The sequence below is a fragment of the Macrosteles quadrilineatus genome, unplaced genomic scaffold, assembly GCF_028750875.1.
Source record: "Macrosteles quadrilineatus isolate MER2022 unplaced genomic scaffold, UCM_ALF_1.0 Scaffold_9__3_contigs__length_116548681, whole genome shotgun sequence".
Taxonomy (NCBI): Eukaryota; Metazoa; Arthropoda; class Insecta; order Hemiptera; family Cicadellidae; genus Macrosteles; species Macrosteles quadrilineatus.
The window spans coordinates 42907478-42929131 of NW_026542602.1; the positions used below are offsets into that span (position 1 = coordinate 42907478).

Below are 21654 nucleotides of genomic sequence, written 5' to 3' on the forward strand. Positions count from 1 at the left end.
TAGAATCACACGGTATGCAGTATCTACTTTTTGCTGTCACAGAGTTAAATTAAAATGCAACATTGTGCTTCCTTCTTGACCATTCTATAATATAGCGGAAATATTTGGCGGGTAAGTAGTCTAGTTTACTGAGCAAATTTGTCCTCTAGGGCAATAAAGTTGGTCTCGGCATTGATGCGCTCCCAAAAAAATAGGAGGGTCGTTTAGTTTCATTTACTGGGGGTGGTTGGCATTTCGGATATTGGATGGTTGTGGATAGGACCTTCCCATGTTCATTGAGTTGTGTTGTTGTTTTTGTTGTTGGGTTGGAGATGCTGGATCTCTGTAGTATTGCCAGTTTGTTGCTGTGTTCCCAGTTTTGTTAGTTTCAGTGTCGTAGATCACTAAAGTAATGTGACAAACATCCCAGGTCTGTGTACACAGAATAGAGGGGTTTTTTTTTTGAGTAGTCTGATAAATTCAGGAGTCTCACACTACAGGCTGACCACCTGTGTTCAGTAAAGCATTTTTACTTCCTCTCCCTCAAAGAAAAATGTCGTTGATCAAAATTAAAAATTGTAGAACTGTTTTAGTCTTCTTTTTTTGCGTAGGATGGTGTTTGATCCATTAATCAATGTTGACATGTTTGTATTTTAGTTAGCTTTCTTGTACTTTTTAGCTAATGGTTTTAAGTGAGTTCTGTGCAGAATAGTGAGGGAATCACAAAAAGTTATTATTTGAGTTGGGTCACATTTTAGGTGTTTGGCAACCATTAAAACTGTAAACAAGTTGTTGGATCTTGAAAACAATTTTTAGATTGTTTAATTGCTTTCAACAATTGAAAGAGAAAAATGTTAAGTTTTTGTCTCTGTTAATGGTTTGAAACCTTTATTCCAAAAACATAATCGTGTATAAATATGTCAAATTAAAATATTTATTTGATCTGCTTTATTTTTGTATATAAAGGAACTGAACAGTTAGTTATTGTTTATACTTATAATATTAATTTTAGTTTTAAAACTATTTGATAATTTCATGTTGTAGTTGTTTTCTATGCCACTTTATGCAAATCAAAATGAAAAGGTGGCAATACCCGCAGACTGTCTATAGTGGTCCTCGATTATCCAACAGGATTACACGTTTCGGTACTCTACATTACCATCTTCAGATCCTTATATCCAAAACTTGAATTTTTTGACACAATGTCACTTCACGATTTTTAAACAAAGTCACTGACCATTAAACCACACTATTTTAAGTGATAATGTAAACGATAAATGATAAAAGCTTGTTACGGTCCAACATATTATTTGAAACATTAATAGGATTAGACAGAGACAGAAAGGAATGATAAAGGAAGCCGAGGGATCAAAGTGCAGCTAATAGGACAAGATAACCTCCAGTCGTGATTGCTCCTTTTTTGTCTCTAGCTTTCAATTCGTAGGTCTGATGTAAAGTTCATTCTCATTCGTGGTTTAATGTTTTGTGACTGTGTTTAAAAACCGTGTCGTGACATAATATATCAAAAAATTCAAGTTTTGTATATAAGAATATGAAGATGGTATAATACCGAAACGTGTTATCCTGTTGGGTGATCAAGTACCACTATAGGTAGTCTGCAGGTATTGTAACCTTCTTATTTTGATTATTTGATAATGTTTTAATATGTGCTTGTTCACCCCATGAGATTTTGCCAACATATTATATTGTTGTATAACAGGTTTTGTTTAAAGTCTAGAAATTGAAATTTAAAAAGATTTTAAACTGGTGGGGTTGTATCAAATAATCAATTCAAATAAAATAATCTTTATTCAAGCTGTAGATACATATATGAATAGAGTAATAGAAACAAAAACACTAACAAGTACATTATGTTTCTTATTTAGATGATTTTATTTACATACATTGCTAAATCTATGCAATACAATCCTTTATTAATTATGTGTATTTAATATTAATTTAGTTAAAAATCTTTTTACTCTTTTGGTTGATTACATAACAAAAGGGCTAAAGACAAGTTTATTAAATTCCCTCACTAGTCACCAGATCTTACAACTTGTATCTGTTAGTTATTATTGTTATTAGTTTTTACTATCAAGAGATTTATTTGCTTGTTACCATTAAAGTGTGTTGTTTGTTGGATTTATTTTCAAAATTTTAATTACTTATTAATGTTTGTCATGTATCATTTTTTAAATCACTACTTTGTAACCTCAGCAAATACATATTTCTTTACGCTTATGATTGTTTTGTAAAATTGATTGTATTGAACACAAACAATATTAAATGCGTGTTTACACACTATGATGAAACATACAACTATTCTCAAGGACAAAACGCTTAGTTTTTCCAGATATCGCACTGTGCTGTTTACTTGTTCTTCTTTTTACAACAACCTCTTACATGTAATTTAGTAATTTATGTAATTTAGTGTATTACTGTCAGATACATCAGTTGGGCTTCTAGAATTCATTGCTGGATCAACATCATTCAAAGTGGAGAAGTTTGAAGTTCCACCACAATACAGGCATTTAAACTTAATCAGCACCAGCACCGGATTTGGGGAACATTGCCAAGATCCTTCTTGTACAATGTTCTTAATGAGTTTAATTTCTGTACAAGAGTATAGACCTGTCTGCAGGAGAGTCGGAAACTCGCAAGAGGCTTGAAGGAGTTCTAATATTTTAATTTAGTGTGAAAACCAATTGCTCACTGATAAACAACACTAAAAACAGCGCACTACACAAAATTAAAATAACATTCAAACTACACTGTACGAAGCGAATACAACAAAACTGAGGCCTATAGGATGCAACGATTTTTCTGAGCCACTGTATACAAGCACCGACCTGTCAGTGCAACCTCAAGAAATTGATGGCGATTCACACCAATGTTAATCCAACACCAATTCCGACATGACAGTGTCTTTTGGTTTACACATTCCCATTTGCTTGTAAGGATTTATCGTTGCAGACAAATCAAAACAATCCAAACTGTTAAAATAATCAATAAACTAATGTGTGTTGTCATTTTAGTTTCCTTATGTCCAAAACAAATCAAACAATTCAATTACAAACTTTGACCCAAATAATAAGTGTTTAACTGTACACTATCACAGCTATAAATCTTGAAAACTGCCTTCTGTCTGACTGATATTAACTTTTACAAATGATGAGATTAATGCAATGGTAACCCAACAGTCATGTAGTTTATTTAAGACTATGGCAACATTATAGCTTAATAATATCAGGCTACAGTTGGATTTAAACTAGAAGCAGTTGAGTTATGGCATAGACTAACCAGCACAAGTAGACTTCTCATCCCATTGTAAATTTTGAAGCTCGTTTTTCGTCTCTAGTTCATGTACGGAGACCACACTGGACACTAGTGTCAAGGAAATTGGCTTTATTAAATGAAACGTAATTATCTACAACAACAAATCAACTAATGAATAAGTTTGATTAAATATGCGCCTCGAAATTCTAAAGTGATTGCCTTAAATAGCAAGAAAATAAGAAATATTTAACATCAAACTCTACTTTATGATACAGAACCATACCTTGCTTTCAGATAATCCATAAGGATAGCAATCTTTAAGGAAGTATTTAAAATGTATTTTTATGTTAGGTGATGAATTCTGCATCTGGAGACTAAGTTAGACAAAAACTGACCACCAAAATGGATTCCACAAGGAAGGATTTTAAGTTTGACTGGGTCGAGTACTCCACTGTTGCTATGATGCTGCTTTTCTCAGTTATGATCGGAATTTATTATACATTCTTCAAAAAACAAGACACATACACAGAGTATATGCTGGGAGGAAAGAAAATGGGAGTGTTTCCCGTTTCTATGTCTCTTGTCGCAAGGTTTGTATGATTAAACTTTATAATTAGTGGTTTTTTATCTATCAGATCCATCTATCTATCTATATTAATAATATGCTACATCAAACTTTCTGAACAATAAAGCTTTTTTGTTTTAAGAACATATTTGTTTACATTATGATCAGCTGGATAATCTAATTGCTGTTAATATTTTAGTTGCAATTTTAGGAAACGTGTGCTACAAGCATTTACTGACTTGGTGGACATGAAATATTTACTACCTATTTGAATTCGGGCTGGCGTAAATATTACAATGGAAAAAAGCGAGAGCCTGGACATTTTGATATATTAAAAATAAAACTGAATTTTGTACTGTAACTGCATTTCTTGAGCAATCATTGAAAGAGCCGATTTGCAAACTATGGAAACGTAGGAAAGTCATAGAACACCACCAAGTAGAAGAAATAGAAATAATGTTTTTTTTTTAGAATTTATAATCATTATTATGGACAAGCTAATGCGGCTAAGTGGGAAACATTTGTAGGAAACACTAAAAAAGATCAGCTTTTGAAAAATGATAAAAATGATTGCTATTTAGATATTACAAGAAATGTTGAATATATCAAACTGTTATGTACATCGTGAGTATTACCATAATCTTTGAGTCGACTATTTTAAAGTCATCGAAAATGATGACTGTTATTAGTTTTAAAATAACGCCTGTAATACTTCGCAATTGCTCAAATTAGATCAACAGGTACACTAGTTTTAGTTTATTTTTTACACTCTGGGAGCAAATTTTCATTTTGATACATAAGTCTATATAACCTTAGCAAGGGTTTTCAGCAACTCATAAGGTTTTACATTCAAATATATACTGTAAGTGTAAAAAGTCCTTCAGTCAGCAGCTCTCTACTTCACTATTATTCAAACAGTGCTTTTTTGCAATAACAACATGAATTTCAACAAATAGGTATGGACTAGAAAACCAAAAAGACATATTTATTTAATTCCAATTTTCTGTATCTACGCCTTGGCATTTTATAGTTTTTTTTTTTTTTTTTTTTAGGAAATGTTTCAAACCTGGTCTTTTTACTATCTACTGTCTATTTTGTTCAATAGCTTTATTAATTGATTGCCCAATGACTAATGGTATATTGATGTAGAAATGATAGAAATGGCACAATATATAGTAACAATGGTAATAATAAACTATAAACAAAAAAAACTTATATTGGGCCGATGGTGGGATTTTTGTTTTGTTCTGTATTTAGTTAAAGAGTCTATCCTCTAAGAAAATTTCCTGCAGGGGCATACCATTACCTCCCTTGCATTCAATTACTTGCTTAGCTTAACTTTAATTTTATCTGTCTGTGTCGGTCTTTGACACATATCTTGGATTATATAGAGACATTTAGAAACTATCCTCATGTCAAAAATTTACTCAGAAAAAATATTTAACCTCACAAAGTATCTATCCTAAATATTTAGTTATTCTCATTTTTCAGCTTTATTTCAGGCATTACTCTTATGGGAGTTCCTGTGGAAATATACGTATATGGAACACAATACATGATAAGCAACATCGCCAATATCATTGTATTTTCTGTGACTGGAATCTTTTATTTGCCAGTGTATTACAAGCTCCAACTCAACTCAGTTTTTGAGGTAAGAATTACTCATGTAAAATTTATACATACTTGGTAATAAAAATATATTTCCTATAAATTGTGCCAAAATAAGATTTGAACAGTTAATAAGCGTTTTGATAAAGAAAACATACAGTACTTATGAATGATTTTCTATGTAAAATTCAATGTTTTTTGTAATCAACAGTCTTCTATTGTCATTAATTTCCTAAACGAATGCTATAATACTCATATCTTTGTTATTTTGATACAGTATTTGGAGCTAAGATTTAGTCGGACTGTTCGAATAATGGGTTCACTGATGTATTCGACTACATTGGTAAGAGTAAATTTAGCCTACTTGTATTGAATAAGTTTATACAGTATTATAATTTTGAAAGGAAACAAATTCAACATATTATGATGTGCTCAAGATAGGTTAGGGTTGGAAAATTAGGTACAGCAAACAGTCATTAACAAAGTAGGGTAATTAAGGATTAGTTATGTTTGCATTGTTACAAATGTTGACTCTGTTACCTGACAGTATATATTGTTTAATGCTTGATTTTTTTCATCTTTGATCAACCTGAATGGATATATCGAGTTAATGATACACTAATACTTATCAAAAAGAAATATTAAGTACAAAAAGTAACCTGCATTAATACTAGTTTTATTTATTTATTGTTTTAGATATGTTGAATGTAGTTCAAAGTATAATTTAATTAATAATTTTTTGTTTCCAGATTTTATATTTGCCAGTTGTAATGTATGTTCCTGCTCTTGCATTTAATCAAGGTAATTAACTGAAATTTAAATTATTATTTTTAAGGTGAGAACGCAATTAGGTGTACTGTATTTTACTTTTTACTCAAAATGAATGAAAGATGGATGGTGTGTTTTGTGTCATTTTTTATCTATTCAGATACCTCTATATTAGCTTATACGGAAGGAACTTGGAAACTGAATATCTAACAAAACGCATAGAAGCATTTATCAATACAGTAGTTGTGAGAACACTACAGTATTGCCATAGATTAAACAGTAAACTTGGTTTTTACCAACTGGTTTGAAATGAAACTAACATGTCTTGTTATATTAATTAATTGTTCATAATTCTTACAAATATATTATATTTGCATATTGAAATAAATCATACTAGGAGACCATAGCAGCAATTGTTGCTTTTTAGTTATGTATTCAAATCTATATACAGGGTGTCACAAAAAAGTGTGATGGGCTATACAGGACCTAATTCTACATGCAAAAATAAGTCAAAAATGAAGAATAACATTTTTTGGATTTCGGCTTAGTTTAGCCGTAATCCGCCATTTTGTTTTTTGGGGGAAATATTTATTATTTCAAAATCCCTTTGAGATATTTTTACGAAACTTGGCAAAATTGTTTACACTATAGTAAGTAACATTTATAAAAAAAATTATTATTTTAACTTTCCAAATTTAAAAATGGCGGCCGTTTGAATTTTTTAATGCCAAATTTCATGAAAACCGGTACCTAAATCAAAATTTTGTAAGACACAAAAGTTTTAGTATTTATTATGACAAATCCAACAAAACAAAAATGAATAAAATCGGTTCATAAATAAAGAAGTTATGTTTATTTTAGTAATTTAGACTGAAATAACCTAATACGTTACATAAATTATTACATTACATTTAATACATCTTAATATTAATACTTTCAGTCTAAATTACTAAAATAAACACAGCTTCTTTATTTATGAACCGATTTTATTCATTTTTGTTTTGTTGGATTTGTCATAATAAATACTAAAACTTTTGTGTCTTACAAAATTTTGATTTAGGTACCGGTTTTCATGAAATTTGGCATTAAAAAATTCAAACGGCCGCCATTTTTAAATTTGGAAAGTTAAAATAATAATTTTTTTTATAAATGTTACTTACTATAGTGTAAACAATTTTGCCAAGTTTCGTAAAAATATCTCAAAGGGATTTTGAAATAATAAATATTTCCCCCAAAAAACAAAATGGCGGATTACGGCTAAACTAAGCCGAAATCCAAAAAATGTTATTCTTCATTTTTGACTTATTTTTGCATGTAGAATTAGGTCCTGTATAGCCCATCACACTTTTTTGTGACACCCTGTATTTAATTGAAATTAAATACACACATTTAGTCTTCCCCTAACACGGTACATTTCAACACTGCATTACCTTTCTAACCAAGAAACAGTACACTAAAGTCAATAAACATACAAATACACAATGTTTACACCACTGGTAGGCCTATATTTAAAACAGCTTATAGAAACACTGTAGCAGTAGTTCCATTAGAAAATTGGAATGCTGTCTTTTAGTCAACCTAGGACGGCTAAAAAATCGCCTGTAATTTAAAAATTGTATTTACCTTTAATTTTTTTTATTTATAGTTTCAACACTACCGGTACACTTACTTACATTTTATGTAATTTTGTTGTTGTACAAAATAACAAAACTTGTATTATCTAAACATCTAGTGATCTTTACATCAACAATAATATAATAGCTATTTACATTACAAGAGTAGTAGGTGAATGTTGTGCAACGAGCGGAATCGAGTGATGAATGTGAGCTAAGTGATGTAAACACGCTCTTGCGTAACGTGTAACGTACAAGATTTTACCTGACCCGACAATATACAGAGGGTCACGTACACTATTTTTCATTATCCATTTCACTCATCTTCTAACAGTAACGTTCTTTTACAAGCTAGGTTAGGAAAATTCTATAAGCATAAAAATAAAATTCAAGCGCACAGCTGATTTCTAGCGTTGAACGTCGTTGGCTCCATAGAGATATATTTTTTTAAGTTGAGCACTCGATGTTACTTTAATGGGTTTCATTACTTCACCGAGTGAGTTTTTTTAAACTTTACTTCACTCTTGAAGTAAAGAAGTTGTATACATCACGCTTGGGTTAGGGATGTTTAACATGGCGGGTTGGGTAAAATCAACATTTCTGTAATACACAGTTTTATTTTCAGTTACAGATGTACCTGTTCATGTCATAACACCGATCATATGCATATCCTGTCTATTTTACACTGCTTTTGTGAGTACCATTGTAGATTAAACATAGGGTAATCTCTAATCTCATATACATTGTTCATCCATATGGATAAATAAATACTGACAAAGAAACTTTAATACTTTTTTTACTTTTTTACCATGGAATTCTTCAATTTGTCTTTCCTAGCTAAGATGTATATTATACTGTATATTGCAGTTTCTTTCTGTAATTCGCCAAAGATGAGTCATAAAGTTGTAAAAAAAATTCAGTACAATATGTTCTGGCATTAATTTAGCCATTACATTTTAGATACTACTTGAGTAGACATCCCTTTTATATGGACCAGCTGTTGTCAACTTTTAATTCAAAAAGATAATTGAATAAGCCACACACAGAGTGCAATTAAGTCTAAAATTTTATTTTCTCACCTAAATCCTATTACGCCTACTGAGATTGTTGGATGGATATAAAGATGCTATAGCATACAATAAGTCGTCCTAAAAGATTGAATTGGTTTAAAGTAAAATGTATTTGGCAGAAATCAGTAATTGACAAAAACACTTATTTTTGGATCGGTTCAACCATGTTTATTTTTAGTCAAAAACTAGTAATAGCTATTTACATTACAAGTGTAGTAAGAGCGTTTTTACATCACGCAAGTGAATGTTGTGCAACGAGCGGAAGCGAGTTGCATAATTCACCTAAGTGATGTAAACACGCTCTTGCGTAACGTGTGACGTAAAAGATTTTACCTGACCCGACAATATACATGGGGTTACGTACAATATATTTCATTATCCATTTCACTTATCTTCTAACAGTAACGTTCTTTTACAAACAAAAGCTAGGTTAGGAAAATACTTTAAAGCATAACAATAACATTCAAGCGCACAGCTGATTTCTAGCGCTGAACGTTGTTGGCTCCATAGAGGTATATTTTTTAAGTTAAGCACTCAATGTTATTTAAATGGGTTTCATTACCTCACCGAGTGAGTTTTTTTTTACTTTACATCACTCGAGAAGTAAATAAGTCGTATACATCACGCTTTGGATAGGGAAGTTTAAATGGCGGGTTAGGTAAAAACTCTAACATGGGGATGAAATGTCTAGTTATATCAGTAGTGACAGATTTGAACCTACTGTAGTGAAATATAAGATCTCTTTTTCACAAAGCTAAATCCAATTTTGAGTCAATCTTCATTTACTCTAGTAAATTGGGAAATCCATCAATTGGATGGAATTCATCAATAGGATGGAATTCATCAATTGGATGGAATCACTATTGGATGTTTTGATGGAAGAGCCATTTAAGAGCCATTATTTGAGCAGTATTTATATCAGTATTTGAAGATGGATATTGATGGCTTTCATGGATCACATAAGAATGAATTACTATTTTTGCCTTTTTTCAGGGTGGTTTGAAAGCAGTATTATGGACAGACGCTTTACAAAACACATTCATGTTTCTTGCTGTGATATTCATTCTAGTCCTGGGGTGCAACAGAGTAGGAGGTATACAAGAAATCTTAAGAATTACCAGAGAAGGCAGTAGATTGGAGTTTTTTAAGTAAGTATGGGATAGTGATATCATAGTGTTTAGTGATGGTTTGGATTGTTTACAGTGATAGATATAATATAGATATTATAGATTGTTGAATATTTTGAGTTAGTCTGAGCATTAAAAACTCTTGCTAAATCAGTCACCAATAGGAACCTCAGATTATTATCAATATCTTTAAAAAAAAAATTGTTTATTGTAGCAAAAACAAGCCAAATACAAATTTTTCCACGAGTCAAAGTTAAAAGATGGGCTTTGCATGTACGGTATAGTTAAAAGCTTAGTAATGTAGAAACTGCACAAGATAAATTATATTATTCTATTTCTCTGAAGCTCAAACTTTAAATTGATTTACGCCTAAATCTAGTGATGTCTCTAAAGTCAAATTTAACCAAGAACAAGAGGACATGTGTGGATGTTGCACATTTTTATAGGGTTCAAAACTTGCAATGTGACCACTGCGGGCTTAATACTCTAATTATTGGCCGAATGGGAGCTAAAAATAATACAACACGGTCCAGAACATCTAATATTAATACATACTTCAAAATACAGCTAACACAAATAACAAATGAACTACCCACTATCTGTTATTATCTGTTAATTTTTAGATCATAATTTAACTTGTCAAATATTTAATTAATTAGATACTAGGGGACAGGAAACATGGCAACCTGGGCGCTGCCCCGCAATCAAACACACGTACTTCTACATTGTACGACTGGGGCTGACTGACTGACCGCAAGTTGCTTCTATGTAGCGCTGAGGCACCAACCCGACCTGAGCGAGACTGCTGATGATCAGCAGTCTACAAACAAGTGTGAAGCCACTGCCTTATTCTAGCTAAATAATTTTACGTTCAGCTATTCAAGGAAATCACCATCGGTTTTCTGGGCTCAGGATTATGAGCATTCAATTGACTGGCATCTGGATCATTCTATTTATTAATAAACTAGTTCCATTGTAACATATCCTGGGTGTCTATATCAAAGGAGATACACATAAAATAATTGTTTTGGGAGTGGGTCGTCACAGCAATACCCTTTTAATTTTCAAAGAGTACGATGTTTGCTTAAGACAATTACTAGGCGAATACAACTACTAATTTACAATCAAATAAATTTTGTTAACTCTACACCATAAAGATTGATTACTGAGTGAACAGCTGTTACGATTCACTTGAAATTACAGCTGTTACAAAATTACAATTCGCATTTAAACCGTTATTAAGTTAGCCATCATAGTTGAATTTTAGAAAGTGGACTTTCTCTATAACTCGATCCAAGCTTAAGACTGAATAACAAGTACTGTCACTGAAAGAAAACTTGTAGTCCAATAGATTTTAAGTTAGCGAGAGTCGTATATATACAAAATATAGTCATGATAAATTCTCATTTATATGTTTTTGTTGCAGTTTGGATCCAAGTCCATTTACTCGCAATACTTTCTGGAATGTTATTCTGGGAAACATGTTTATTTTCCTAACAAATATTGCAGCCAACCCTGGTTCAGTGCAGAGATTCTTGTCTGTTCCATCACTGAAGAAAGCTAGACTGTGAGTAAAAAAAACAATCCACGTTTTGACAGTTTTCAATGTTTCAAAATTGGAGGAATTTGCAACAAGATCAGCAACTTGAATAAGCACAATTCAAAATACTATACAGCGTGTATTAGAACTTGTTAAAATTTTGTTTATTTGTTCCTGGTAAAATAGAAAAATATAAAAACTGCTTCACCGACTGGACTAAAAAAACACAAAGGTCATGGACTGACACATAAACATATTCACCTCCTTAAAATTCCCTCCAGCTAGCTGCTGACTGTGGACGTTTAAAGATTTGAGATGGAATTGTAGGTAGTTCTAAACACATTGTTAATTTCTCTGGGGCAACAAAAATAACCAAATGTTGGCATTTGCTTTACTTTGTTTATAAAAATATAGCTTATTGATCAGCACAAAAACTCTTCTTGACTTACAAAAACTCAATTCCAAGTATTCTGTTCCTACATTTAACTTCCCAAAAGCTAAATCTCCCACACCAGTTTAACAAGAAATTTTTATAAAACGTACTGCTAGTACAATAAAGTACAATTAAATCCGTATTACTTTTCTCACAGGGTGCTGCTTGTGAGCTGCATTGGGTTCTACGCTATCAACAATCTCGCCATGTGCCTGGGACTGGTCCTGTACGCCAGATATCACGGCTGTGATCCTGTAGCAGCGGGGGTATGTGGACTACTTTATGTATTACATTTCTTATGATTTATTTAAAGAATAAGAATTCCGTATTTGTCATTAACCATTCAGATATACAGTGACATGTATACAGATGCTTCCAGTCAATCTGAAGTTTTCACCCATCAAAGTGAGGATTGTGCTACGGCTCAAAACAGCTCAGTGCCGATGTAAAAACAACAGGATATAAAGTTACTATTTGATCAACAGATGATCAAGAGCCACACGCAGATGATGCCGTTGTATGTGATGGAAGTGGGAAAAGACTACCCAGGGTTGGCAGGACTGTTTATGTCTGGCGTGCTCAGCGCTGCTCTCAGGTATTCCAACATGTTCTCATCTTATAATAAAATCCGAAGCCTGTTTGCACTCTCTATTTTGGTTACGCTTTAGTGTACTAAAAATCCACAAAAATGTTTCTTTCATTTTTGATAATGGTTTACAATTTTTTTTACTATTTGAATATAATGCCGGTAAAGGCATAGTTTTTGTTTTTAATAAGATTTTTATGTTTAGTTTGAGTAGTTTAAGTAATATGAAACAAACTAAAACACGATAGCTGTGAGGTTTTATTGCTCACCTAGTAATCATAAGGTTGCTCGTTTGATTCTGAGATTTCAACAGTTTGAAACTGGACCCAGATGACCTTGATGGTTGGGCTTTACTTAAATGGTCCTGACAAAGGAAACAGCTGATCTTAGTAACAAAGCTATCCTTTAACTAATTTCACGCTCATTCTTCACTCATCTTTGCCATAAATACACACTGGTGTCTCAGCGTCATATTAACTTAATATCGTCTAATATATTTTTAAGCACCCTCTACATAGCCTGAAACATTGAACTTTATAATTATTTTCAGCTTATAAGGATGATAAACCTACAAGGGGGGATGTTTAAATATCTTGCAGGGGGTAAGGGTATGTTGTTTTAACATATTTACTATCTTTTAAATTTCATAGAGTAAGTGTGGAAGTATCAACAAGTGTTGGAAGGCCTGTTTCTTTAGGCCTATATGTTTACATGTTTATTGCGCAAACATGGGAAATAGTAATCTATAAATCGTAAGTTTTTGTTCATCCTTATTTTGTTTGCAGCACAATGTCCTCATGGCTGAACACCGTGGGAGGAACACTGTATAAAGACATCAAGGAAGTATTCTTTCCCAATGTTGAACATTCAGAGTCAAAACAATCTACCATCATCAAGATCATCATATTGGTACTGGGGGCCTTGGTGGTGGCTCTAGTGGCTGTTGTGGAGAGCCTTGGAACAGTGCTACAGGTGAGTTTATATATATATATATATATATATATATATATATATATATTCTAATCTAATTTTGAATATTTTATTTAGTCAAACATTGCTAACTTGACCAACGTTAATTCAAATTATGGATACTTGAGTTATTTTCAATACTTTTGGAAAAATTTGTTAAGTTGAAACTAATACCGTATATAAATTATTGAAATAATTTCACAATTAAATTTTACAAGTTGAAGAGAGACCAACTCTGAAATTCTATTACTCAAACTGTTGTCATCAGACCTGTATTAGTCAAAATTACAGCATCTAGGTATTTGTTAAAATGTGGGACTTTTGTATGGGATGCCATGTTTCTGTTTCCGCCAATCAACAACGACTTAAAGCCAAGTGATAATGCATGGGACTTAGTGATTCAAGCCAACTTTAAGCTGTAGGTTTTTCCATCCAAAATAAGTGATAGGTCCTTGAGGCAAGAACTTTATCTTAACTGTAGAGCTTCCTCCGTTTACAGTTATCCAGTTGGATGATTTAATGATGCTAATTAAGTATATTTAGTGGCTTTATAAGAACAAAGCTAATCTGATTTTATGTTTTCTTTGTAACTAGGTAGCAAACAGCTTGCTGGGTATCATGTATGGATCTTTCTTGGCATTGTTTACAGTTGGAATATTCATCCCACGAGTTAACAATAAGGTAAGTTGATGATTAAGGTAAGACAATAAAAAACTATTGTAAAATAATAATCTATTAAAGTTGGAACAACCATTTATAACATAATTTTTGTATTGAAAGCTGGAGCAAGCTGGTCTAGTGGTAGAGTGTGACACTTTGATCACCAAGTTTCCGGGTTCAAATCACAGCAATTGCCAATTGATTTTATCGATGTGATAGTACCGCAATATCTAGGCTTATTACATTAACATATTATTATGTAGGCTGTTTTTACATTACCTGAAGTAATGTAAAAAAAATTCCAAGCGCAAGTTTAGTGAGAAAAAATATAAAAAGAACTATTATTTGAAAGTGCCTCAGGCACAGAAATCTACCCTAATTTACTCCTCTAAACATAACTGTTGAATACTTTCATATGTCTGACAATTTTGAAATTATTTTTCAGGGAGCAATTTGTGGGACAATAGCCAGTCTTGTACTAACTGGGTGGATTGTTTTCAACGCTCAATACGCAGTTTTACAGGGAAAACTTAGGTTCCCTGGCAAAATTACAAGTATTGATGAATGCCCACGAAGTGTCATTGACCACTACTAGTAAGTATTGCAAATATATAATTCACTCGTCTACCAACTGTCATACAAACAACTGCATGTATCTTGGTTGTTGTTTTTGCAGGGTAGACTCATCTCTCCTGTTCAACCACACAACAGTTGGTACTCCTGTGATGGCTGATTCCTCTCTGTCACTCATCTACCAACTGTCATACAACAACTACATCCTGTTGGTATCACTGCATGTATAATGATTATTGTTGAAGTGTAGACTCATCTCTCCTGTTCAACCATACTACAGTTGGTACTCCTGTGATGGCTGATTCCTCTCTGTCACTCATCTACCAACTGTTATACAACTACTACATCCTGTTGGTATCACTGCATGTATCATGGTTATTGTTGCAGTGTAGACTCACCTCTCCTTTTCAACTACACAACAGTCGGTACTCCTGTGATGGCTGATTCCTCTCTGTCACTCATCTACCAACTGTCATACAACAACTGCATCGTGTTGGTATCACTGCATGTATCATGGTTGTTGTTGCAGTGTAGACTTATCTCTCCTGTTCAACCACACAACAGTTGGTACTCCTGTGATGGCTGATTCCTCTCTGTCACTCATCTACTAACTGTCATACAACTACTACATCCTGTTGGTATCACTGCATGTATCATGATTATTGTTGCAGTGTAGACTCATCTCTCCTGTTCAACCATACAACAGTTGCCACTCCTGTGATGGCTGATTCCTCTCTGTCACTCATCTACTAACTGTCATACAACTACTACATTGTGTTGGTATCACTGCATGTATCATGATTATTGTTGCAGTGTAGACTCATCTCTCCTGTTTCAACTACACAGCAGTCGGTACTCCTGTGATGGCTGATTCCTCTCTGTCACTCATCTACCAACTGTCATACAACAACTGCATCGTGTTGGTATCACTGCATGTATCATGATTATTGTTGCAGTGTAGACTCATCTCTCCTGTTTCAACTACACAGCAGTCGGTACTCCTGTGATGGCTGATTCCTCTCTGTCACTCATCTACTAACTGTCATACAACTACTACATCCTGTTGGTATCACTGCATGTATCATGATTATTCTTGAAGTGTAGACTCATCTCTCCTGTTCAACCATACAACAGTTGCCACTCCTGTGATGGCTGATTCCTCTCTGTCACTCATCTACTAACTGTCATACAACTACTACATCCTGTTGGTATCACTGCATGTATCATGATTATTCTTGAAGTGTAGACTCATCTCTCCTGTTCAACCATACAACAGTTGCCACTCCTGTGATGGCTGATTCCTCTCTGTCACTCATCTACTAACTGTCATACAACTACTACATCCTGTTGGTATCACTGCATGTATCATGATTATTGTTGCAGTGTAGACTCATCTCTCCTGTTTCAACTACACAGCAGTCGGTACTCCTGTGATGGCTGATTCCTCTCTGTCACTCATCTACTAACTGTCATACAACTACTACATCCTGTTGGTATCACTGCATGTATCATGATTATTGTTGCAGTGTAGACTCATCTCTCCTTTTCAACTACACAACAGTCGGTACTCCTGTGATGGCTGATTCCTCTCTGTCACTCATCTACTAACTGTCATACAACTACTACATCCTGTTGGTATCACTGCATGTATCATGATTATTGTTGCAGTGTAGACTCATCTCTCCTGTTTCAACTACAAAGCAGTCGGTACTCCTGTGATGGCTGATTCCTCTCTGTCACTCATCTACTAACTGTCATACAACTACTACATCCTGTTGGTATCACTGCATGTATCATGATTATTGTTGCAGTGTAGACTCATCTCTCCTTTTCAACTACACAACAGTTGGTACTCCTGTGATGGCTGATTCCTTTTTGTCACTCATCTACCAACTGTCATACAACAACTGCATCGTGTTGGTATCACTGCATGTATCATGATTATTGTTGAAGTGTAGACTCATCTCTCCTTTTCAACTACACAGCAGTTGGTACTCCTGTGATGGCTGATTCCTCTCTGTCACTTATCTACCAACTGTTATACAACTACTACATCCTGTTGGTATCACTGCATGTATCATGATTATTGTTGCAGTGTAGACTCATCTCTCCTTTTCAACTACACAACAGTTGGTACTCCTGTGATGGCTGATTCCTTTTTGTCACTCATCTACCAACTGTCATACAACAACTGCATCGTGTTGGTATCACTGCATGTATCATGATTATTGTTGAAGTGTAGACTCATCTCTCCTTTTCAACTACACAGCAGTTGGTACTCCTGTGATGGCTGATTCCTCACTGTCACTCATCTACCAACTGTTATACAACTACTACATCCTGTTGGTATCACTGCATGTATCATGATTATTGTTGCAGTGTAGACTCACCTCTCCTTTTCAACTACACAGCAGTTGGTACTCCTGTGATGGCTGATTCCTCCCTGTCACTCATCTACCAACTGTTATACAACTACTACATTGTGTTGGTATCACTGCATGTATCATGATTATTGTTGCAGTGTAGACTCATCTCTCCTTTTCAATTACACAGCAGTTGGTACTCCTGTGATGGCTGATTCCTCCCTGTCACTCATCTACCAACTGTTATACAACTACTACATCCTGTTGGTATCACTGCATGTATCATGATTATTGTTGCAGTGTAGACTCATCTCTCCTTTTCAATTACACAGCAGTTGGTACTCCTGTGATGGCTAATTCCTCCCTGTCACTCATCTACCAACTGTTATACAACTACTACATCGTGTTGGTATCACTGCATGTATCATGATTGTTATTGTTGCAGTGTAGACTTATCTCTCCTTTTCAACTACACAGCAGTTGGTACTCCTGTGATGGCTGATTCCTCTTTGTCACTCATCTACCAACTGTCATACAACAACTAAATCGTGTTGGTATCACTGCATGTATCATGATTATTGTTGCAGTGTAGACTCATCTCTCCTTTTCAACCACACAACAGTTGGTACTCCTGTGATGGCTGATTCCTCCCTGTCACTCATCTACCAACTGTCATACAACTACTACATCGTGTTGGGAGCCATGACAGGTATCACAGTGGGTGTGTTGGTATCACTGCTGTCACCTTGTAGTGCCACATCTATCAGTCCTGATGTTGTTTCACCTTACGTACAGAGGTTTTTGCCTAGTCACTTACGAATGTCTCAGTCAAGTAAGAATGAGTATGTTTTGAATTGTAAATTACAAAGTTCCTAATGTTGTAGGTATTTTAGTTTGTATTACAGTATGTGTCATATTTTTAAGCTTATGTATTAAAATCACTCCAAAAACTGGAGTATTACGTAAAAAAGATTTAATTCTAAAGTGCCAATATCTGGGGAATATCTTTCTATCATTAGCATTTTTGTTAACAAAATTTAAGTCATTTAGGTCTATCTTTTTGATCAGTGATAGTCAAAAGTCTTCTGGCACATTCCTATCTTTGCTAGTGACGTTTTGAAGATAACAATTTTTAATTTCCTTTCCCATTACCTGATTATAATTGATAATTGCATTATTGGACGCTTGTTAATTTTGTCAAAATTCTGTCTAAAGTTATGACACAGAAATCGTGTGAGTAATCTTGACACTATTAATTTTCCATTATCATAACCTGGCAAGTGAATAGGATTTACAAATTTGAGTTTTGAGATTCAATTTTATGTTTGTAATTCGTTTCATTAACCATCACTAGTTTGTATATTTATGTATTTTTTAATACAAACACTGTTCAATTTGTATTGTTCCAGTTCAAATGTGTCTCTATTATTCAACTATACAGGATATGGTAGTCCAGTTATTGCTGATATGTCTACACCTGTTATTTATAAACTGTCGTATTGGTACTACATTGTGCTAGGTTCACTTACTGGTATTGTTGTGGGATTTATTGTTTCTTTATTGACTTCAAGTCCTGACATAACCTCGCTCAACCCTGATCTTTTCTCTCCGTATGTTTTTAGACTTACTCATGAAAAACACTCTGATCAGTGTAACCAAGAATTTCAATTGAGTAATCGAGACAAAACTGAACATATTCACGAGGCTTTGTAAAATACTACCTATAATTTATTTTTAAGTAATAGGTAGTTTAAAGGAAAGCTAAGTGTCTGATTAGTTTTTGTTGAAAAGGGAATAGAGTTCAGCTAGCTTACCTGAGAAATTTAAGGGTCCAGAGGCTAATGGATACACAATAAAGAACACAAAACATAACATTGCTATTTTGTCTCGATTATATTTTACCTTTACTTGCCTCCACCATCGATATATAACTACTGGATTGCGCGCTGTCCATAAGCACTGTGGTTTGAAATCCGGTCGCACACACGAGTGTGATGCGGGAGAGTATCCATAGACGCGCAGGTGCTGGGTGGGCAAGAACTGAGCGACAACCATGCGACTACATACAAACACTGGCAGTTTTTTTAATATGATTTGATTAATAATTATGATGCGTAGTGTAATTAGATTGTTTTTAAGTTTCCTTTGTTGTAAATTATTACTTTTATTGAAATCCCTTTACAAGTTTACATAATTATCCTCCTTTATTTCCCACATTTAATTTCCCGCCTTTTAATGCCACATGATAATATAAATAATAGTCAGACGCGCGAATGTGTGATTTGGCACCCTGGCTGTTTGTATTGACGTCTGCTACGAGAAAGACTAAGTTTTTTTAAATACATGTGATAACTAGTGCATAGTTTGTTTTTAAGTTTCAAAATGTTAATAAAATACAATGGTTAAGAGTTGCGCTGCATACAATTGAACGCAAAGATGGAGTAGAGGTTGCAACCTTTCTTTTTACAAGTAAGTATTAAATATTAATTTGGAATTGAATACTTGGAAATTTTCCCTTATAGCATATGAATTTTTATTTATTGATGTTATTGTTACGAATTTGTCAAACGAATAGAGATAACCTTTACTAAATCAATCCAAGCCTCTTTTAATTAACTTAAAAAAATACGTTAACAACAATTCTTCGCACAAAAACACTACTCTATCTTGCAACCTTGCTAGATGCACCAATTTTTTTGAAATAACAGTGGATCATAAATTAACCTGGAAAACTCACTTAAAAGACGTCATCAAACAGCTAAAAATATATAGCATATTTTGTAACTCTCATTCATTCTAGAACAGGTGATATTTCCACTCTTATGATTATGGATATGTGTATCCTTATCTTAATTATGGAATAATATTTTGAGAGAATTCCGAAAAAAGGAAAAAAAATTTAAATTGCAAAAAAGAATCATTAGAACAATTTAGGCCTACTCTATCAAAGCTAGGGGTTCTTGTGAAAATACATTTAAAAGAAACAATATTCTTACCTTTCCTAGTCTGTACATCTGTAGTTTGTTAATATTTATGAAACAAAATATTTCAAAATTTTCTGTTAATTCGGACAGTCATAATTATAATACCCGACACAATAGCTGCCTTTTAATTATACCCTAAACACAAATCTTCAACTTTAAAATCTTCTCCCCGCTATTCTGGTGTTGAGTTTTATAATAACCTGCTGATTCGAATAAATCTGCAGCTTCCCTTAAATCGTTTAAAAAGCAGTTATTTAAGTTTTAATGCAATAAATGCTGTTTTAAGGTAAATGATTATTTCCACTGACTCTTGTACAGTATTTTTAAGATACGTTTTGTCCCTATTATTGTATTGACACTATTCGTGTATTTATGACTTATGTGCAAAATGAATAAAGGATAATTTGATTTGATATTCCTAAAAGGAGACAACAAATAATTAATTGTTGCATATGGAATAACTACAAGTATGTCGGTATGTGTGTACGGTACAAGTATGTATGTAATTAGGCCTACATATTATTATTTTTTTTTCAAGATCACCTTGCGAAAGGGAAACGGTAGAAAGAACAAAAAAGTCAAACTTAGGATAAAGGCAAAAATTGACAAAGACCATTTTGTTTTGTAACATGTGATGTGTGTGAGCGTTTAGTAATCGTTATAAATACAGTTATGTTAAATAAACACTGGTTTTTTATTCAATTTTTTTTTATTTCATCCTACTACTATACAAAATTATATAAGTGATTGCAACCCATGTATTTACAGATTTAAACAAGCAGAATCTAGTCGATAAACAATATCATCTTGTTAATTACGGAAGAAACCCTTGAGAATAATTGTTAGTAGTACTGTTATGTTTACTCATTACATTGATTATGATTGAGCATGTCAAGAAGATAAATTATTTGAAAAAAGAAGTCTCTGAAAACCTATTTTTTAGGTTTATTACAGCTTAACATATGCCGCGACAATGCAGAAGCAATACGCTGCGTTGCGCTTTTGCCCACTCTCACCCTTCATTTCCTTGAACGCAACCACTGCGGGCGGCTCGGGCAGCGGAGCGGAGCTGCCGATCCAGTAGTATATATCGATGGCCTCCACTTGATTTTACCTTTAAACAATAGCTCAACAGCTGAGGTTTGTCAAAACTTCAATCAACTGCAACATATAACTTAAGCAAAATAAGTGTTGGGGAACTTCCCCTGAAACCGTCTAAATTTTGTGTGAACGGACTAAAATATAGGACTTCTTTGTAGAGTAGCTTGAAGAGATTTAGTTAAACTTAAAAATTTGAGTCAACTCATTAGCCCCAAAACCCTTACCTATCTCAGGTAAGCTGAACTATATCCCCTTTTCAAAGAAAAACTATTCTATATTTAAGTTATGTGTAATATTTATTAAATTTTACTATATACTATAAATCGTTCGAGAGAAAAATTGTCAAACCAACATCTATATTAGAGTAAAAGCTTCAGTTTGATATCCAGGCCGACTGCAAAACTAGTGTTTGATACATTAAAGTAAAAACTGATAGGGT

At 33.5% G+C, this 21654-nt stretch overlaps 1 protein-coding gene across 1 annotated transcript; it reads left to right on the forward strand.

Annotated features, from left to right (window-relative positions):
* LOC129004185 (sodium-coupled monocarboxylate transporter 1-like) lies at positions 1 to 19435 on the forward strand. The gene is made up of 14 exons (XM_054432648.1): positions 1 to 111; positions 3607 to 3845; positions 5312 to 5471; positions 5706 to 5771; positions 6178 to 6229; positions 8435 to 8502; positions 9873 to 10027; positions 11433 to 11573; positions 12137 to 12245; positions 12465 to 12574; positions 13351 to 13537; positions 14129 to 14215; positions 14640 to 14788; positions 18540 to 19435. Exons 2-14 carry the CDS (start codon positions 3658 to 3660, stop codon positions 18841 to 18843), a joined length of 1776 nt encoding a protein of 591 aa, XP_054288623.1. The 5' UTR covers positions 1 to 111; positions 3607 to 3657; the 3' UTR covers positions 18844 to 19435.
* The last annotated feature ends 2219 nt before the right edge of the window (positions 19436 to 21654 follow it).